The sequence below is a fragment of the Sphaeramia orbicularis genome, chromosome 12 (assembly GCF_902148855.1).
Source record: "Sphaeramia orbicularis chromosome 12, fSphaOr1.1, whole genome shotgun sequence".
In the NCBI taxonomy this organism is placed as follows: Eukaryota; Metazoa; Chordata; class Actinopteri; order Kurtiformes; family Apogonidae; genus Sphaeramia; species Sphaeramia orbicularis.
In genome coordinates this window covers 22,885,477-22,905,381 of record NC_043968.1, presented here as the reverse complement: position 1 = coordinate 22,905,381, position 19,905 = coordinate 22,885,477, and the positions used below count along the sequence as shown (strand labels likewise).

The 19,905-nt window shown below is 39.7% G+C and overlaps 1 protein-coding gene across 1 annotated transcript; it reads left to right on the top strand.

Moving 5' to 3' along the window:
* The first annotated feature begins 656 nt into the window (after window positions 1-656).
* ppp6r2a (protein phosphatase 6, regulatory subunit 2a) lies at window positions 657-18,833 on the top strand. Its single transcript, XM_030148980.1, has 24 exons — window positions 657-1,082; window positions 3,744-3,913; window positions 4,654-4,908; window positions 6,162-6,348; window positions 6,656-6,793; window positions 6,890-6,955; window positions 7,072-7,184; window positions 7,835-7,948; window positions 8,073-8,199; window positions 8,474-8,626; window positions 10,872-11,096; window positions 11,204-11,268; window positions 11,475-11,590; window positions 12,226-12,311; window positions 13,230-13,310; window positions 13,398-13,495; window positions 13,697-13,754; window positions 13,919-14,046; window positions 14,129-14,253; window positions 14,337-14,481; window positions 14,623-14,711; window positions 14,970-15,159; window positions 15,494-15,601; window positions 16,962-18,833. Exons 3-24 carry the CDS (start codon window positions 4,682-4,684, stop codon window positions 17,008-17,010), a joined length of 2,688 nt encoding a protein of 895 aa, XP_030004840.1. The 5' UTR covers window positions 657-1,082; window positions 3,744-3,913; window positions 4,654-4,681; the 3' UTR covers window positions 17,011-18,833.
* Window positions 18,834-19,905: the final 1,072 nt, after the last annotated feature.

Here is a 19,905-nt window from a genome sequence, read left to right as displayed (position 1 = left end):
GTCATCAGTGACATCTGTAACAAATATTTACGATATCAACACATCCTAACACTACTCAAGTTTACTCTGAAATTCAGACTTTACCTTTTTCATCAAATTACATGCACCTTATTTTAAATATCTAACATTTCGACAAAGTGTTCAAATCTTTTCGCGCAGAATTCAGTTTCATGTTTTACAAATAACTCCAGTGCGCTGTGCAAAAACAAATACAAGGCGCAGAAAACGCATTATTTTGTCAGTAGTGAAATGCACTGAAAAGCAACAACATTGCCAAATGTGTATTTCGTCAGAATAGGCTGATTTCTATCATTTTCAAATAATCAGTACAAGTAAAACATTTACTCATGCTTTGAATCTATTTCATTGAACTAATTTATAAATATTTTGGTTAACCTCTCTGTTCCCTGTTTTAAATTGAACATTTTAAAGTAACATTAATTATTAACCATTATCTGTTGTTTGTGGTTAAGTTCTAAACAGCCATAAGGAGTGGGACAGTTCTACTTGTACCACAGACTGAGAGGTAAACGGGTTTCTGTAGGTGCCTTTCTGCCGCATATCTTTGTGTTCTGTTTTTGGACTGAAGTGCTGAGCTCAGTACACTACCTGAAGTCCATGCACGTTCCCCGTGTAGTGCTCTGCGCGCTCTCGTAGCCGTGACGCCATTTTGATTCGAAAAATATGACTGAGTTTTTCCTGCTTTGCATGCTAAACTAAGCTCTGCGTTTGAATTACTTTATGCGTGAGTACGGATCATACGGTATATATCTGAAGTAACTTGTCTTGCTGTTGATGTCAGGTAGCTATTAACGTATGGGAACTGTTAATTTGGTTGACTCCAAAGCCACATTTGAGTAGCGTTAGCCAAGTTGAGCTAGCTAACAGTAGCCTGTGCTGTCGCAGACTGACCCCTTCTTCAAAACAAATCACTATTCGCTCACAGGCTAATGTGTGCTAGCTAACACAGCTAGCTAATAGTTAGCTGAAAAGCTAGTGACTTAGTAGCTGGCTGCCTAACGAAAAACTCTACCAACAGTCCGTTACAGACGAAAGGACTTGCAGCGGACTCTAAATCAAAGGTAAGTTTTGGATGGAAACGCCGTGATGAGTTTACGCTCACGACTAGCTATTGTGAACTCCGAACCTGCATCGACAAAGTTGAACATAACTTGGAGAGCTATTTAAGTTGGCTAACTCAGCTCAGTACACGTTAACTGATAGTGGCTAATTAGCTTACAAGCTAATCAGAGGAAAGGAGGAACTAACGTTAACGTTACTTTAAGTGTTTGCAAAATAAATGATTTGATGCTTGATAAAAATCGGGAGTTGATGGTGAAAAGACTAGCTACTGAGTTAACTTTAGTGAAGGAATCTGTGTAAGTATTAAACACTCAGTAAACGTTGCGACAACTAGTTTGGAGGCACGGTTGTAGCTGGTTGCATTTGAGAATAGCGACCGTGGTTGGTTCAGCAAACTTTGGACACATTTTCGTTATTGACTCGTAATTAACTAGAAAATTTGTTGATTTGGAGTTTGTAGGTCAGAGGCCAGCAGCAGGGAAGCCCCGCATACCGTGACACCGTCTGAAAAATTAAAATCACTCCGTCTGCGTTCGTTTTTACGTTGGTTACCTTCAAAGAAAAAGATACTTAATTAAACGAGAGCCACGGGAAACGCCACGATTGTGACTCGTGTAACATTATTCCGCGTAGTTTTTAATCTTGTACTGCTAGGTGTTGGTACCTCCACTGGAGTTGAAGTAAACAGAAATCTGAGCTCTCACCGCCAGTCAGTTGATGTGCTGATCATGCCAAGGTTACGCCAGATCAGTTTACATTTCTTTAGCTACGCATCGATGTCTCCCTCATTGTTGAACAGTTTTAAACAAACGGAGACCCCTAACAGTACGATAGTGTCCTAAAACCCGTCATCATCAACACATACTCGTATGAACCAGAGCAATGTCAGCGACACCGTTAACATTTGTGCAGCATTGCAGAAAACCACAAGTAGATCCTATTACTTGCGTACTGACAAAGTACTTTTTGAATGACCATCACTATAAATCAGCTTTGCATCTGAGTATCAAAACATCAACAAAAGCAGGCAAAAAGTTAATGTAGCTATTTGCTTTTGTTTGTCCACTGGAGTGCACCAGACATTGTTTGGATTTGGTGGTGCATGTCATCAGGAGCACATGGTAAACATCCAGTTCCAATCAGTTGTCTTTATTTCCCTTCAGCTTAAATGAGAGTTTATGTAAACGGACGGGCTCTTGCTTCTTCATTTCACCACTTTTTTCACTTGCCTAATTACAGACTATTGTTGACTCACAACATCCACATGCATGCCCTTTATGTGTGCTATTGTTCCTCTTTTCATCGTCTGTTATATATGCCACTAGACTGTTTTTGTTGAGGCTGCCTCTGGTGGGTTCTATTTTGGATGTAAAGTCAAGCGTTCGCTTTCCTGCTCAGTGTCCACAGGGAGTGTTTGGAGGGTTATTATTGCACTTGTGTACTCTGTAAATGTATGCCAGATGGACGCTGCTGCTGTTAAATGTGCAGGAGGGGTCCTCGTCAGGAAAAAAGGAAAAGAAAAAGGAGGAAGTACTTTGATTTCCTCCTTCAGTTTTACTTCCATGATCAACAGTCGATAGCATTGAGGTTTGCTAGCTTTGAGAAAGCTAGTTGATGAGGAAAAACAAGTGGTACATACTTGGTTAGTCACAAAAATGTTAAATATTAGAATGTTCTCCAATTATGTTCAGCATTATTATTTCATAGTGTTTATTTAAAAGCCTCTGACACTTTGCTAATGAGAGATGGTGAAGACATCTTTTCCAAATCTTGTTCAGCCTGTCCCCATCTTGTATAAATATGAAGTGATGAGTGAGTATACAGTAGCTTTATATATATATTTATATATTAGTGCAATTTTAACTCAAAGTAACAATCAAACAAGTTTTAGCCTGTAAAGCTGCACAGGACTGCATAATCTATCTTTTCCAGAGGTAAACATTTCATACCAAAGCTTGATACGTATTCTAAATAAACAAGTAAAAAACTCAAGTGGGCAGTTGTTGCATTGTAGACCTTAACCTGTGATGCATTTTCATCCCAAAAAAATTTGACAAAAAGTTGTCTGTGTAGGTTCTCATTTGTCCAGGCCATCATTCTTCTTGGTAGTTCTTCTCCGTTGAACTGGACTGGTTTTAGCTCTTTTGACAAAAAGCATACATGCAGACTTTAATACCTGATTGATCAAACTTTAAAGATATCCTTATCATGTTGTCTTGTAGGGAATTTTCACTGTAGTGGCTCTTGGACTTGCTGGTGTATCTAACCATTGTGTGGAGTTAAGTCTGTACTGATGCAGGCATCCTCATCATATCTGTTGCTGGTTTCAGCTCTTCAGGTTATTAAAACAATGAAAAATTTTAGCTTTTATTGGATCACATTTGGAAATTTTAGCATTACAGTTAAAATGTAGAATATTTCTTGTGGCAAATTTACACAAGAGCAAAGACTATCAGCTCCAAACTGACATGAAGATAACACAGTACATGAACCAAAACATCACTGTAAACAACATGTAGTACACAATAGTCTTTTATGTATATGATTACATGCCATATTTGAGCAAATGTTACACACTAATATAATACATTTGATTTGTTATTTCTTCCAAATTTGTTCTGCAGCTGAATATGAGTCTGTGCTCTTTTGGTGTTGTGCAGGTTATGGTGAGCCTTCCAGTGTCTCATCTCCTAAAGAGGCCTGTGTTTTAAGAGGAGACCCATGCTGATAAATGCCAGGCCTCGCCACACTCTCTGTCATCTGCACAAACACAAATGCCTGCCTGCCCGTGGGGGAGGTCTGATTAAAGATATCCACATTTCATCCACTGGTATGTGTGAGCATTTAAGCATTTTCCTCTCTTTGTAAGAGTAAATAAATAAATAAATAAAATGTATGTAAAAGTAGTTCTTAGTGCAAGTGATGAAGTATTTTCATTTGTGAACTATTTTCTTAGAGTATTTATATTTACCAAATTTCTAACTAGGCTACACAATATGTCTTAGTTTCTTGTTGTCCAAAACTTGAATTTATATTCCTTGCCTCATTGATCTTTTGACATATATTTGTGTGCAACAATGTGCAGATTTAAACACCTTGTTAAGAAAAATATCCATACAAGCTGAACATGTTTTTTTCCACAAATGAAAATGATTGCTTCATAAAAGGTTTCTGATCTAAGTATATGCATGGATGGAATGCACTTTGTTGAGGCAAATTACATTTGATTACTCTAATTCTTATTTTGATCATATTTAATTAGACTTTATTCATTTCCATTTTCAGGAAGTCATACGTTCTAACAGAATGTTAAAACTTGTTTATGCAGGTGATAGAAACAGACATACTCTAAGTGGTAGTGCTGTTTCAGCACTTATTTGTTAAGCCAATGTGTGTTTACACCAGTTTCTCTCCCCTGCTTCCTTCCCACCTACGCCTAAACTCTTTCCTTCCTTTTCCTACCCCTTTCTTTCATTGTTTCTGGCCCCTATTGAACTGTCCTGCCATCCTCCTCCATCTCTGTTTTTTTCTTTACCTTTCCTCTCCTCATTCTGATGCTCTATGGCCCAGGGCTTTGTCCCCTGTCCCAGCGGCCACCATGTTTTGGAAGTTTGACCTGCACACCACCTCCCACATCGACCAGCTGCTGGACAGGGAGGACGTGACGCTGAGGGAGCTGATGGAGGAGGATGATGTCTTGCAGGAGTGCAAGGCCCAAAATCGGCGGCTGCTCCTCTTCCTCTCCCAGGACCACTGCATGCAGGAGCTGGTCAGCCTCATCACCACAGAGCCGCCCGCTGACTTGGAGGAGAGGAGCCGCTTTAAGTGAGGACCACATACTGTTGACTTATCACATAAATAATGACAGGGAGCAGTGATTTGGTTTTACAGCTGGTAACCAAGACCAAATCTGTGATGCATACATGGTTTCAAGTCAGGGGTCTTGTCTTTCATATCGCGTCTTTATGCCACTAACATGTTGTTGTGTTCTTATCACACATGTAGTCATGAAAAAAATATTCTAGTTAAAAGTTATGACATGCTGTATATTTTGTCAAAAATGGTGCTGTGGGGCCAGAGGTTTTGGGTGGAAGTGTGAGGGGTGAGGAGGTCCTACAGGTAGTCAGGGGTGTTGCCATGAAGGTACCAGTGGGGTGGTCACAGCAAACTTGTAGTGGATTCTGGAGGTGATGGGGAGCCAATGGACTTAGTGGAAAACTGATATATGTTCCTGTTCACGATACCTCATTAAGATTCTGTTTTGAATGAACTGTAGTTTCTGGGTTTTTTTTCCAGAGATCCCAAAGAGCAGGGTGTTGAGAGAGTCAAATCTGGAGGAGACAATTTATAATGGGAGTAATGGGCCTGGTCATTAGAGAATTTATTTATTTAGTACTTAATATGCCAACTGGTCCTCATTTATATTCATTTACCAGTTCACATAGTTAATTTATGTGAAGTTAACTGGCACAGTTAGGCCATCTGCATTGCCATTGAAACTCTAAATTTCAGTTGAGAAATCCAGGAAAAACAGAGTTCTGAACCAACTCATGGATGTGTGGTATCTTTCTAATTAAAAAAAAAAAAAAAAAATCATTAAGAGAATTTTTAAAGAATTCTAACAGACCAGTAGGTAATGAGTCTATGTGTCAATACTGCAAAGACAGCAGGTTACTGAACATGACAGGTGGGTTTCAAGCACTGACATCAAGGCAGTATTTGCTAGATTGCAGTTTGATAAAAAAGCACAGACAGTAAACATTGTACTTAGTCATTTATCCTACATGTTTTTCAGCCATGTCTCAGTAAATCTATCATTTTTGTCTCTACCAGTTATAACTATTATATTTAATAACTATTTGGTTTGCTCTAAGTTTATATTTTTGGTTTAAATCAGGTTTCATTGTTATCAACGATGATTGTGTTCAGTTCTTTCCTTTATTGTACTTATCGATGCTGAAATTCCACACTGAAACCTTTAAGTTTAATTTAGTTGAGTGTAATATTGGTTAACCTTACACGTTCAGATAATTAAAAAAACAAATCCTCACTGACTTTGTGTTTGTTTGTGTTTTAAGGTTTCCAAATATTGCTTGTGAGCTCCTAACCTCAGATGTATCCCTTATAAATGATAAGCTGGGTGGGGACGAGTCTCTCCTCGAGATGCTGTACCACTTCCTGGAGCAGGATCCACCTCTCAACCCTCTACTTGCCAGCTTCTTCAGCAAAACCATTGGTAATCTCATTGCCAGAAAAACTGAACAGGTACGCTGACAAGACACTCTAGATCAGGGATGTCCAACCCTGGTCCTTGAGAGCTATTATCCTGCATGTTTTAGATGTATCCCTCTTCCAACACATCTGATTCAAATGATAAGCCTAACATCAAGCTCTGCAGAAGACTGATAATGACCGTCAGGTGTGCTGGAAGAGGGAAACATCTAAAACATGTAGAATAGTAGCTCTCAAGGGCCAGGGTTGGTGACCCCTGCTCTAGATGAATGATTACATGTTCAGATTCATACAGCATGGCCTGTTTCCTGGAAACCAAAGTACTCTGTTTTTCTTCCAGGTGATTACCTTTCTAAAGAAGAAGGAAGGCTTTATTGGTCTTGTGCTAAAACATATTGATGCCTCTGCGATGATGGACCTTCTGCTTCGCCTCATTAGCTGTGTAGAGCCCGCCCCCTTGAGGCAGGATGTCCTCCATGTGAGCTATACAGATTTATGTACTTGCATTAATATCACCTTTTTTTTTAAAGAAGACTTTAAAAGAGTCTAATGGCTGATGTTTGTTCTTGTGAAGTGGCTGAATGAGGAGAAGCTGGTTCAGAGACTCACAGAGCTCATCCATACTGGCAGAGATGAGGAGGTGGGTGTTGACTTGTCATAATACGCTGAGATACATCAAAAAGCTCGGACCCTGTCTGTATTGATATTATTTAAAATGGTCACAGAAACTTTGTGATTTACTCATTTACTTTTCAGAGACAATCAAATGCGTCCCAAACGCTTTGCGACATCATCCGCCTTAGTCGTGACCAGGCCAATCAGATGCAGGAGAATGTGGAGGCGGACCCACTATTGGCTGTTCTAGAGTCGTAAGTTAACATGTCTGTTGAATTGAAATTTAAAGAGGAAAAGTAAAGGTCACTTCTGTCCAGTTTCTTGGCAACTCAGAATTGTTTGTAGTGTTTAGAGTGAGTGCGGAGGTGTATGTATTTCAGAAACAAAGAAGGCATAATAGCAAGTGACAATACATGTTCAGAATTGGGTACAGCAGCATTAGACTGTATTCAATCAAGTCGAACCTTTAGCACATTTGTTGTTGGTTATTTGTAATACAAGATTTAAAGGTCCTGTTGCTGTATGATGAGATCAAGATTAGAAAGGGATAATAAACACATTAGTCCCTTAAATCAGATTTCCAGATATGCAAGTTTCCAATCTGGCACAGAGACTTCTGGAAAGTAAACAAACCCCAGGTTGTCATGACTGTTTAAATATTAGTTAACAGAGCCTGTTCGACTGCAATTAAACCTTTGCGCAAGTTTGAGTTTGTTTGTGTAATGTTACTGTCAGAGGAACCAGACACCTGTACTTGGCTGACGATGTTATAGTTATATTAAATTCTACTCCAATATCATCCAGTATCGGCAGTAGTAGAAAAACATCATACTGGTCCCAGCAAACTGCTTCGTATGCAACATAATACGGAAAATAAATTATAACATAAATCTGTGTGTTTCAGGCAGGAAAGTGTAGCAGGGCTCCTCAAGAACATGTTTGAGGGGGAGAAAAGCGAGGCCTCCATTGTTAACGGAACTCAAGTGCTACTTACCTTACTGGAGACCAGGAGGTCTGGGTGAGTGAATGAATTTAGATTCATAATCACTACTGAAGCCACTCTGTCAGGACAAATGATACAATGTCACCCATTCATGGCCTCAGGCTTAGTAACCTCCTGTTTTTATGTCCTTGCACCTCAGGTTGGAAGGGCTGATGGATCTGTATTCTCAGGGTTATGAAAGGTCTTACACTGTCAACAGCAGTATTTTAAATGCCATTGAGCCCCATTTAAAGGACTTCCAGCAGCTTCTTCTGGATCCCCCCAAGGTAAAATCGACAAGTAATCAAGCACTATAAGTGCTAAACATAAGTGTAAGCAAATGCAAATAAATGCTGAGTTTAAGTAGTAAACCTAAGTACATAAGTAGAAATGATGAATCTTTTAATGAATTATGTTGGTAAATAAAGTTGTTTTTTTCAAAAGGATGATCCACATTTCCAGTATTATGAGGTCCTTTTGTGGTTTAAAGAAACTGTAATTGAGTATTGGTATTAAAATGTAGAAAGACTAACTGTTGTATTTGTGTCGTTTCTTCCACAGAAAAGTGCAATATTGACGACCGTTGGCGTTCTAGAGCAGCCACTGGGGAACGCCCGCCTTCACATGGCCCGGCTGGTGGCCGCTCTGCTGCAGACCAGTGCCCCCAGTATCTGCCAGGAGCTCTGTAATCTTGCCACCATGGACCTACTACTGGTATACTGAGCCTAGCTGCTTCTTGTTTCATTTGGCCTAAGCAGCTTCCCATTTCCTCATTGCTCACAGAACTCATTCAGATGTTTGAGCTTTACTTCAGCATGTTTTGACAAACTCTGGACCTGTATCCCATGTCACATATTGATTTAATCCAGTGAGTATCTAGAGGCAGGGACACAGCTTTTTTTTTACAGCACCACCTAGCCAAAGGGCAGTGGGCGGGGCTTCTTTGGAGCAATTTCATGCAATAGCATCCAGCTTCCATTCAACATCAACAACATACACTGGGCAGCTGGTTCAACTTTTACACCATCACAGGAAGCATCAAGCTTTTGAAGCTGCTAAAAGGATGCTTCTATGAAACTTGGTACATTTTGGTACCTGGCACTTTGCCAACTTTTTTAGACTCAATAATACAAGAGAAATTTAGACATATATCCCCCCAGGATGTAGCTAATCATGACCTCAGATAAATGCACAAAAAATATACTCTTGGTCTGAGCCATCCCAAAATTAATGAATTTTTAATAAAATATTGGGGCCAAAAATAGGATGAAAATTGGGACATGAAAAGCTACCTAGGTGTCAGTGCATTTGATCTGGAAAATAATGGCTTGAAATGGAAAGTATTCAGACCCTCTTAAATTTTTCACCGTTATATTTGTAGTCATTTGCTAAAATCATTTAAGTTCATTTTTTTTTCCTTAATGTACACACAGCACACAATTTTGGCAGAAAAAAAGAGAATTGTGGACATTTTTGCAGATTTATTAAAAAAGAAAAACTGAAATATCACATGGTCACAAGTTTCCAGACCCTTTGCTCAGTATTGAGTAGAAACACCCTTTTGAGCCTATACAGCCATGAGTCTTCTAGGGAATGATGCAACAATTTGTTCTCACTTGGATTTGGGGATCCTCTCCAGTTCTGTCAGGTTTGATGGTGAACGTTGGTGGACAGGCTTTTCAGGTCTCTCCAGAGATGCTCAATTGGGTTTAAGTCAAGTCTGGAAAAGGTTTTTGTTCAGAATATTTCTGTACCTGGCCGCATTCATTCGTCTTCAATTGCAACCAGTCATCCTGTCTGAAAAACGCTCCCGCAGCATGCTGCTGCCCCCACTATGCTTCACTGTGGGGACTGGATCAGACAGGTGATGAGCAGTGCCAGGTTTTCTGCACACATACCGCTTAGAATTAAGGTCAGAAAGTTCAATCTTGGTCTCATTAGAGCAGAGAATCTTATTTCTCTTAGTCTGGGAGTCCTTCATGTGTTTTTTGACAAACTCTGTGTAGGCTGTCATGTGTCTTACACTGAGAGGCTTCTGTCGGACCACTCTGCCATAAAGCTCTAATTGGTGGGGGGCTGCAGTGATGGTTGACTTTCTACAACTTTCTCCCATCTTCCCATTGCATCTCTGGAACTCAGCCACAGTGATCTTTGGGATCTTCTTAACCTCTTTCACCAAGGCTCTTCTCCCTTGGTGGCTCAGTTTGGCTGGACCGTTAGCTCTGGGAAGAGTTCTGGTCATCCCAAACATCTTCCATTTAAGGATTCTGGAGGTCACTGTGCTCTTTAGAACCTTAAGTGCAGCAGAAATTCTTTTGTAATCTTTGCCAGATCTGTGCCTGTCTCTGAGCTCTTGGGGCAGTTCCTTCGACCTCATGATTCTCATTTGCTCTGACATTCACTGTGAGTTGTAAGGTATTATATAGACAGGTGTGTGCCTTTCCTAATCAAGTCCAATCAGTTTAATTAAACACAGCTGGACTCCAACGAAGGCGTAGAACCAGCTCAACGATGATCAGAAGAAATGGACAGCACCTGAGTTAAATATACGAGCGTCACAGCAAAGGGTCTGAATACTCATGGCCATGTGAAATTTCACTTTTACTTTTTTAATAAATCTGCACAAATGTCTACAATTCTGTTTTTTTTTCTGTCAAAATGGGGTGCTGTGTGTACATTAATGAGGAAAAAAATGAACTTAAATGATTTTAGCAAATGGCTGCAATATAACAAAGTGAGACATTTAAGGGGGTCTGAATACTTTCCATACCCACTGTATCTAAATATTGCTGTAAATCAAGTGGGCAAGGATGAAAATTATTTCTGTACCTTATGTTGAAATCTGATTTATTCATAAGTACAGGCATTCACTCTATTCCATGATATCACCGTTTGTTCTGCACTAAATGCATTTCTGCATCTTTTCACTTCTTTTGTCTGTGGGTTTTTGTCTGTGCAGGATCTGTTCTTCAAATACTCCTGGAATAACTTTTTGCACTTCCAAGTGGAGCTGTGTGTGGCGGCTGTTCTGAACCACCCTTCGTCAGAGGAGCGACCCAGCCCAGGCCTCCAGAACCACGATGGGAAGCCTACAGCATCGACCACTGAGGCTCAGGTGGAGGCGGTGGAGACAGGCAGGACCAGTGACCCACAGACCTCTACCCATAATGCCCTCGTGGCACATGTAAGCAGCTTTGGTACTATGGTGTTTCCATGCTGTGCTCAGTCATTTTTGTGGTATTTTGTAAGCACTTACAATGTCTTGGTTGTGGCTTTTTATTGAACCTGCAGCTCTTCCAGAAGTGTCGACTGGTGCAGAGGATCCTTGATGCATGGGAAGAGAATGATAAAATACAGTAAGTCTGTTTAGAAATGCACTCACATATGAAGTACAACATTTTCAACCACAGCATTACATTTATTCCTCTGCAGCTGGATGTTGTCTCTTTTTGTGTCTTGTGTTTCACATTGATGGTGGATTCTCTTCACTATCTTTTGACCCTTTAACATTGTTGTGTGACAGTTGTGTTGTATATGTAATTATGCTGTGTGTGAATCCTAGGGCTGAAGGTGGCACCAGGAGAGGCAACATGGGTCATTTGACAAGAATTGCCAACATGGTGGTCCAGAACCTGGAGAAAGGACCAGTACAGGCCCAGATTACAGACCTCATCAAAGGTATTAGAAGCCTGTAGTTTGTCTGATCATCTGAGCATAGATCTTACATAAGAAGCCACGTTTTTTCCCTTTTGGCTTTGGCCAGCTTGGCTTTTTGGAGGTGGAAGTGACCAGATTCAGCAAAAGGAAGTGGCTGAGGCAGAGGAGCTTCAGATAAACACGTTTACTGACACAGTAAAATCTTAAACTTCATCCACTGTTTGCGCAAGAAAACCATTTGACTGTCTTGATATTGTGATTTATTAACAGTTGGAGAAGAAATCAATCAAATACCAACATGAGAGTCATCAAGGCCTTATATTCACCATAAAATATATACTAATGAAGGAATAATTAAAGGATGGACATACTTATTAGAAGATCTGAATAAAGCAAACAAAACCAGAATGACGAAGTATTTCTGATGAGAAGTGCACCGTAAGTCAATGGCAGTCAGGGTTGTTGGAGCTACTATCCACTGGCTATTAGTGGTTTTATACATTAAGACACTTCTGCATTGGCGTCTCTTTCAAGAATCCATGGTTGCTGGTCACTGGTTCTATGTTACATCTTAGTTGGAAAACGCTATCATCACTACTCAGCCATCTTGATGTGTTTTATGATTTTTTTCTTTATTTCTTTATTTTTTTCTGCAGAGCTGCCAGAAGACTGCAGAGGTCGCTGGGAAAGCTTTGTGGATGAAACCTTGAGGGAAACCAACAGGAGAAACACAGTAGAGCTGGTGGGGTTCAGTCATGAGTTGTTTTTTTTTTGTTTGTTTGTTTTTTGTTTTATATTTTCCTTGAATGGTTTATTATAACTTTAACCATTAACTTAGCAATTAAATGATTTATTTAATGACAAATTTGGAATGAAATAAAATCAGCCATCAAAAAATAGAGACAGTGACGTGAAAAGTGAAGTTTATGCTTTTGTTTTCTAGATTTAGACATAATATTAAATGGAAAAACTATATAGATAACTGACAATGTTGGTTCTGAAGATTTTCTTAGGCCACAAAATATAAATAGAAAATGTCAGTATGAAAAGTTGATGTTGCTTTTTGAATGTTGCTGCTTTGGATATTTTCTCTTCACTACAACTGCTCATGTCATACTGCTGTTGTGAAGTCATATTCAACTACAGCACGTCTGTCCTGGAGGGTCATCCCAGGATTCAGTCGGCAGATGATGTTTTATTAGCACTGGTTTAGAACCAGTTTAACATTTCGAAGCAGAACTGAAGTCTGTAACAGAACTTTTATGCCATCACTTTCTCTGTTTTCCAAATGAACTCTAATCTTCCACAAAACCACTCCAAATATTATAAAAGTGTTAATGAAAATAAATGTTTTAAAATCCAGTTTCAAGCCTAGACGATTAGAATAATGATAATATGGTTGTTACTTTGCAGGATGCACTTGAAGTACCATAGTGTTCTACCTAAGTGGTAATAACAGCAGCTCCCTCATAGAAGTTCACCTTAGAGATTCACCACATGTTGAGGAGCAGGTGTGAGACAGTGAACATATCAGGTCATGTATTTGCATGTGGAGGACACTGAAGTAGACATGTTGTTTGTAGACTTTATGACAGGCAGGTTTAATTGTTTAGTGTTGTACATCTGTTTCTGAATCCAACCTGTGAACTGTATCCTGCAGGTTAGCACCCACAACATGCATTCATCCAGCGAGGATGACGACATGGAGAGCCCCTTCCCCAACGACCTGTCACTTCAACAGGTGGGGTCAATGTTATTTTCATTGAAAAATGTGTAATGACTGGCCTTGTTGACATCAGTTTAACCAGTGTGCTTTTGTGTTTTCCAGGCCTTTTCTGACTATCAGATCCAGCAAATGACCGCCAACTTTGTGGATCAATTTGGGTTTAATGATGAGGAGTTCAGCGAACATGACGAGAATATCAAGTAAAGACCAATAGTCTATTCACATCTCATTCCTCTGCTGCTAAGCGTTGTAATACAGACATGCAGAACCATTCTGAATTCAATCTTTAGTAGATATGCATGTTGCATTATTATAAATTCATGCTTTCAATCACTTTTCCCAATCATTTTGTAACTTAAACCATATTTGCTCATGTTTGACATTGTTTCTTCTTTCCTCAGTGCCACATTTGACAGAATTGCAGAAATAAATTTCAATCTAGATGCTGATGATAATAGTGTAAGTATTTTACTGTTCACCTCTCATTTACAGTTTGAGATGTTACAGTGTGTCAGTCACAACGTTCAGTGAATGAATAAAATGTTTACTCATGTGTAACAGGTCACATGAGTGCATTGTGAATATTGTCATATTTGTTTGTCATTCATGTGTCTTGTGCACAGGCCAATGCGGCTGCTTTTGAAGCCTGCTGTAAGGAGAGGATACGCCAGTTTGATGATGCTGATGAGGAAGAAGACATTTGGGAGGAGAAAGAGATAAACTATGCAACACAAGCTAAATCCAGAACGAGGTAAATTAAAAGGTTTTTATTACTTTTGGTCGTTTTATTATGGTTTGTTTTCTGCCATGCCTCCACTTCTGTGCCCTGACAGGTTTGGGGTGTCCCAGACCTCAGAGGGAAGCTCCAGAAGCAGCCTGGAGAACGGGGGCCGGGTTCGGGACCGTGGGTCTGAATCTGATGAGGATGAGGAGTCTGAGCCCAACTCATCAGATCCAGGTACAGATGAAGGCAGCAACTCAGCTCAGACTACTGAGGAACAAGTGTCACATCATCCTGACTGTAACTTGGTTTGACTTCAGGTCCAGGATGGACAGCAAATTTCAGGGACTCTGGAGGTAATGCAGCATCCCAAAGCCCAGCGGGGTGGGACACCTCAGCTGGAAACACCACAGACAGACAGGAAACTGGCTGGGCCAACTTCACTGAGTTCCAGCCTTTCTCTGGGTGAGAAACCAACCCCTTTTCAAGTATTTTCTTTGTCTCCATGGATAGTCGTCAGAAAACTGAAAGCGAAAATGGAACTTGTGTTGAACAATAATCGTTCCTCACATGGCTTTAACTCAGTTCCTGGTTTCCTTCCTGTAGTACAGAGACTGATCCCAGGTGCAGCTCTCCTGTGGACACAGGCGGCAGTGACGCTGATAAACAAGCCAAACAAAACCACGACAAGAGTGGTGAGTGTTTGTCTTTGTTCTCAGAGTTAAACCACTGGGTATAGCCTGCTTTCTCCACTCGGCTGATTGCTTAAATGTCATGTAAACTACAAAGAGTTGACTTAATCAGAGGATTAGAAAAGCCAAAGTCCACAACTAGACTTCTCTGGGAGAGCTCACATTTCTTGTCTGTTGGAGATGGAAGGTTCCCGTCCTAAACCCAGGTTTAACTTTGGTCCAGTTCAGACGTTACAGAACAGGTCTGTGTGTGTGTTGCAGATGGTAGTGCCTCCTCTGGTGCTTGGCCAACGGGAGATGGGAAGAAAGCTCCTCTCGTGGCTTCAGACAGCAGCTCTTCAGGGGGATCCGACAGCGAGGAGGATGACAAATCCGGCAATGCTCCTCCCACCGCAGCCGTTGCCTCGGAAACAGCATGTGCCCCCCACAACAAGACAGCTGACCTCAAAAGGTTTGAGAGTGTTCCTGAATGATTTCACTCAGTGATGGCGAGTAGCAGTCGTCCTGTTGACCAGTGCCCTCTCAGTCGTACACAGAGAGCTGGTGTGTGTATAAACATCTATATTTGAAACATAATTACCACATTGAGGTAATGATAGACCAGAGCAGCATCTGAAATGACTGGATTCATTCAGTTCTGCTTTTCTAAGTAAAAATCTGTCCTGAGTGCTTCTCTGCAGAACCTTCAGCTTTGAACATGTTCCAGAAGTTTGTGCTTTACAAGTGTAGACAGAGTAGAGTTGGGTTTTTAGACTCATGTCTGTCTGTCTGTCTGTGTTCTGCAGTGAGGAGAGTCCAGTGTCTCTGGAGAAACTCTCTCTGTCAGATCATCCAAAAGCATTAGAGCAGCAGCCGGCAGAAGACTCGCCTGTAACCACACAGACTGACAGGAAGTAAGTGTTGATGGGCAGGTTTAAGGGGTTCAGCCCTGGGCTCTCAGGATCACAGCGGTGGTTTATTTCTTATTGTCAATCTCCATGGTAACTTATACTGCAAACATGTTTGAGATAGGAATTCATAACGTTTATACACCATCTACTGACTAATCAGTACATAAATACTGATTAGTTTGGTACATAAATATAGAAATAAAACAAAAGAAAAAGTGACGGTTCTGTCACACTTCCTCTGTAATAAAGACCCCAGTTGTACTTTGATATTTCAGATAACAATGACAGTAAGTTGTCAAAGTCGACCTGTTAAAGTGTTCCTCCTGTGGGAGTGACACTCCTTTTAGCAACATTTAAGTTACCCATAAATGAGCTCATTTGACTCTGATTCAGCCTCTGTGTGTTGTCACCACTGACACACTGAGGAACATGCTTCTGTATTTCAATCTGGTGCCACTTAACTGAGTCAAATAATTAGGACAAATTTTAACTGATTAAAATACAGCTGATGTTAGATTATGCTTAAGCCTTCTCTTTAAAATAAAATGTGCTTAAATGTATTTTTCAGCATTTGTGCTGTGCTTTTATTTTAATTCTAAATTGTAGATTACAGTTCTCTTTGATGATTCAACAGTCAGTCCCAGCCCTGGAACAAAGAATGTTATAACACAAGGAAAATACAGGACATGTTTTCCACTGCGTAGCAGAAGAAGAGGAGTTCTGGACAGCTTTATATTGTTAAAAAAACCTTTTATAAAACATGCAAGGATGTATTTTCAGACTTAGAGCAGTCATTACACATTCTGAGGACTGAATTCCCCACAGTGTGTCATATTAACAGTGCCATGTGGAGTTCAGACCTCAACTGAACTTTTTTCTGAGTGTTTTTACCTCCGCCAGGAGGTATTGTGATCGCTTTGCCTTGTGTGTTTATTTGTTAGCAGGATAACTCAAAAAGTTATGAATGGATTTTCAGGAAATTTTCAGGAAATGTTGATACTGGCACAAGGAAGACATGATTAAATTTTGGTGGTGATCGGGGGGGGGATCTGTCTTGGCGGAGGTCTGGGCTCTCCAAGTGCTTTTCTTGTTTTGTTTGTGTTTTTTCTTTTGCATGTGAATAACAGTCCAGTGAACAGAGGCATGCTGTTACTTGGATTTTCAGGTTTTGATGTGCCACTAAGTCCAGAAATGTAAACCACACTGGATTTAAAACGTGTAGAAAGTTGGTTTAGTTTTGGGGAATAATAGTAAATGTAATCATCGCTACAGGAGAACTCCCCAGGGTTAATAAACATTGTGCATGTTCCACAATAGCGGAATAAAGATGATCATATTCGTCATGTATTTGTCATCTTTACAGAGAGGAAACGCCACCGCCACAGGAAGTGTCTGTCAACGGGCCGGTCTGAGTGCGAGTGGATGGTGAAATGGGACGGTGCGATCTGTCCACCTCCTCCAGAGTGACTCTCCTAAATAACCTCACTGCAACTCCGGTGTTTTTTAACTGAATCACTCTGCCATGTTATTGGACTGGACACTGCCAATCAACACCAATAATGAGGCAGCAGAACATGTAAAAACAAACAAAAAAAAAATGAGAAAAAGAAAATACAAACCAACAGACAGAACGGAGTGTAGAGGAATCATCTTCAAAGCCTTTTTTCTGATGTTGCACATAATTACGTGCGGTTTTAATGTAGCAGCAATCTTTGAAATGACAGAATCCGAGGGGTAACATCGTCATTATTTTTTTATGTCCTAAAAGATTTCTCTCCTAGTTGTTCAAAGCTGTTGGAGCCCGATTGTTAGGGATTTTATGTCATCACCCCTGAATGGATAGCACAGGCTAACTATTAACAAAAACAATGCCTCAACAATAAATACTTTTTTGAAAACTTTTTTTTTTTCTTACAGCTTAAGAGAAAGCACTTATGCAGCCATTTACTGTACATTATAGCACAATGTAAGTGTTGTACCCTCATCTCTGCTGGCTGTCTTATCTGTCCTCACACAGCAAAGGTTTTATCCGGTTTTCCCAGGTTTTTTTTTTTTTTTTTTTTTTTACCTTTTTTTTTGGGGTTACTGTTGATGAAATATCTGTCATACATCACCAGGTTTCTGAATGTTTTGAAGTGCTTCAGAGGGTCGGAGGAGGAGGAGGAGGGTGGGTCGACGAACAGAGCTCTAATAGTATTACTGTCTTTTGCTCATGTGCAATAATGTCAATTAGCCATTTTATTTAAAATGAAATTCCACGTTTTCTTTTTAAAAGAATCAGTCTAGCGTTGTTGGAGAACGAGACATTTGGTGTAGGATCACACAAACTAATTTGGTTACAATCTCGATTTGAGGTTCCTGATTTTTAAATTTCATTTTCCCTTTTTTAGTGCATGTATAACCAGTTCTCTGTTGACCTAGCTAGTGAGCTAAGACCTTCTGATTGTATTGACCTTTTAAGTTCTTATCGCTATCCCCCTTAAATCAACCAAACATTATCTACCTATATACAAATATTATCTACATTTAAAAGTAATTTTACAACCAATCTTGAGATTACTATTGTCTGTTCCTTTTATTTTTTTTTCTCTCTCTCTCTCCACCAAGCACTTACTCACAGGGCGAGAGTGGCATTTGGTAAGAGTGACGCTGTATTTTTTTTTTTTTTTCTTTTTTTAATATTTGTTTTATTTCTCTGAGCAGCAGGATTGGAACGAGGGCAGGTCTGGGTTCTGCAGAGCTCCAGGCCTCTGGTGTACTTACTTAAATCATTTGACAGCGATCAGGTTCTACGATTATTGTTTAAAAAATTGAAATTAAAAGTGTCTGGTTGACCACATTAATACCAAATGCTTGGCTTTGCCTGTCTGGTTGTTGTCATTGCACCTGTGCATAAATCCAGTCTGTTCCTGGAGAAGACCTGAGTGAGAAAACCAGGAGTTCACAGATTCACCTCTAATCAGCTCCTGAAGTTGTTTCATCGTCTACATTAGACGTTCAGGAGGAGGGCAGGTAACACCATCTAATCATAAATGATCTGAGGTACATTCAACTCTTAAGAGACTGTTGTGTGCATTTTATCTGCTTTAATTCTACAGTTTGGAAACACTGGGTATGTTCATGCATATGACATCAAGTTTGGAAAGACTTTTTATTCCATATTGTCTAGAGCTCAGCCCCTGCAGTGAGTCTAAAATATGTTCAAATAAGTGATAGTTGTACTGTTAAGGGAAAAGCATGTGCCATTGAAACCCATTCAGATCAATATAGAAATGAAGAGTGCATGTTTGTGCTTGGCAGTATGAGTGGGAGTATTTGATACCGCAAAAAAGATGTATAAAAATCAGTGTTGCTAATCGTTAACATATAACAGGCTGTAATAATTCATATACATTGAATATTGAAGAGATTTTTATTTTTCATCAGAACACAAAAATCTGGCATTTAAAAAGGTTAAAATGCTTAATGAGTAAAATTAGTGTCAATTATATCAGATGTAGGTGAAAAAAAATAGCTCTAAGTATAATAAATATGTATTTTTACAGCTTGCTTTTAAAAAGCACATTTTTGGTGCTTCACAGTGTGAATGTGACCAATATTAGAACGGGCCTAAGGTTTAATCCTAATGTATCCATCACTGCATCGCTATGACAGAGCCAAGGTTTTAGAAACTGTCTAAATCTAAACCTCACCTCCAGCCTGAATGACTTTTTATGGCAAATGAGTCACAGTTGATCTAGTTTCTTCACTAACTCATCGATGACCATTTGAGTGTTGTCTATTTTCAATAAAGGGCTCTGATAAACTGTACTGTGTTCGAGGTGAACTAACTCTTAGCCACTAGATGAGAACACAAAGCAGTATTTAGAAGGTGAAAAGCCACATTTTCAACAGCAAAAAAAAAAAAAAAAAAGTATAGTACCTTGTTTGTGGACAGGGGTGTCAAACTTACTTTAGTTCAAGAGCCACATATGATCCATAAGTGGGCTGGACCTGGAAAACAACAGCAGAACTTAGAAAAAATGACAACTCCAAATGTTCCTTTGTTTTAGTGCAAAAAAAAAAAAAAGCACATTTGCAAACTCCTTTCACAAAAACTATGAGTAATGTACACGACCTGAAAAAGCAGAGAGAAATAAGTGCAATTTGAATAAAATTCTGCCTCATCATTTACATGTGCATTACAACTCACAGACCACAGTGGATCTAGAAAAGCACAAAACATTTAGTAACAGGCAGAAGTTTGTTAACATTTTGTCCTCATTTCTGAGTTATTCTATTATTTTCCAGGTCTGATTGACTTTACA

Excerpts from the sequence above, each read along its gene's own strand:
- ppp6r2a (XM_030148980.1), top strand. The coding sequence starts at position 4,682 with ATGTTTTGGAAGTTTGACCTGCACACCACCTCCCACATCGACCAGCTG. Across the intron at positions 6,349-6,655 it reads TTGCCAGAAAAACTGAACAG|GTGATTACCTTTCTAAAGAA; the intron begins GTACGCTGACAA and ends TTTTTCTTCCAG. Across the intron at positions 12,312-13,229 it reads GGAGAAACACAGTAGAGCTG|GTTAGCACCCACAACATGCA; the intron begins GTGGGGTTCAGT and ends TGTATCCTGCAG.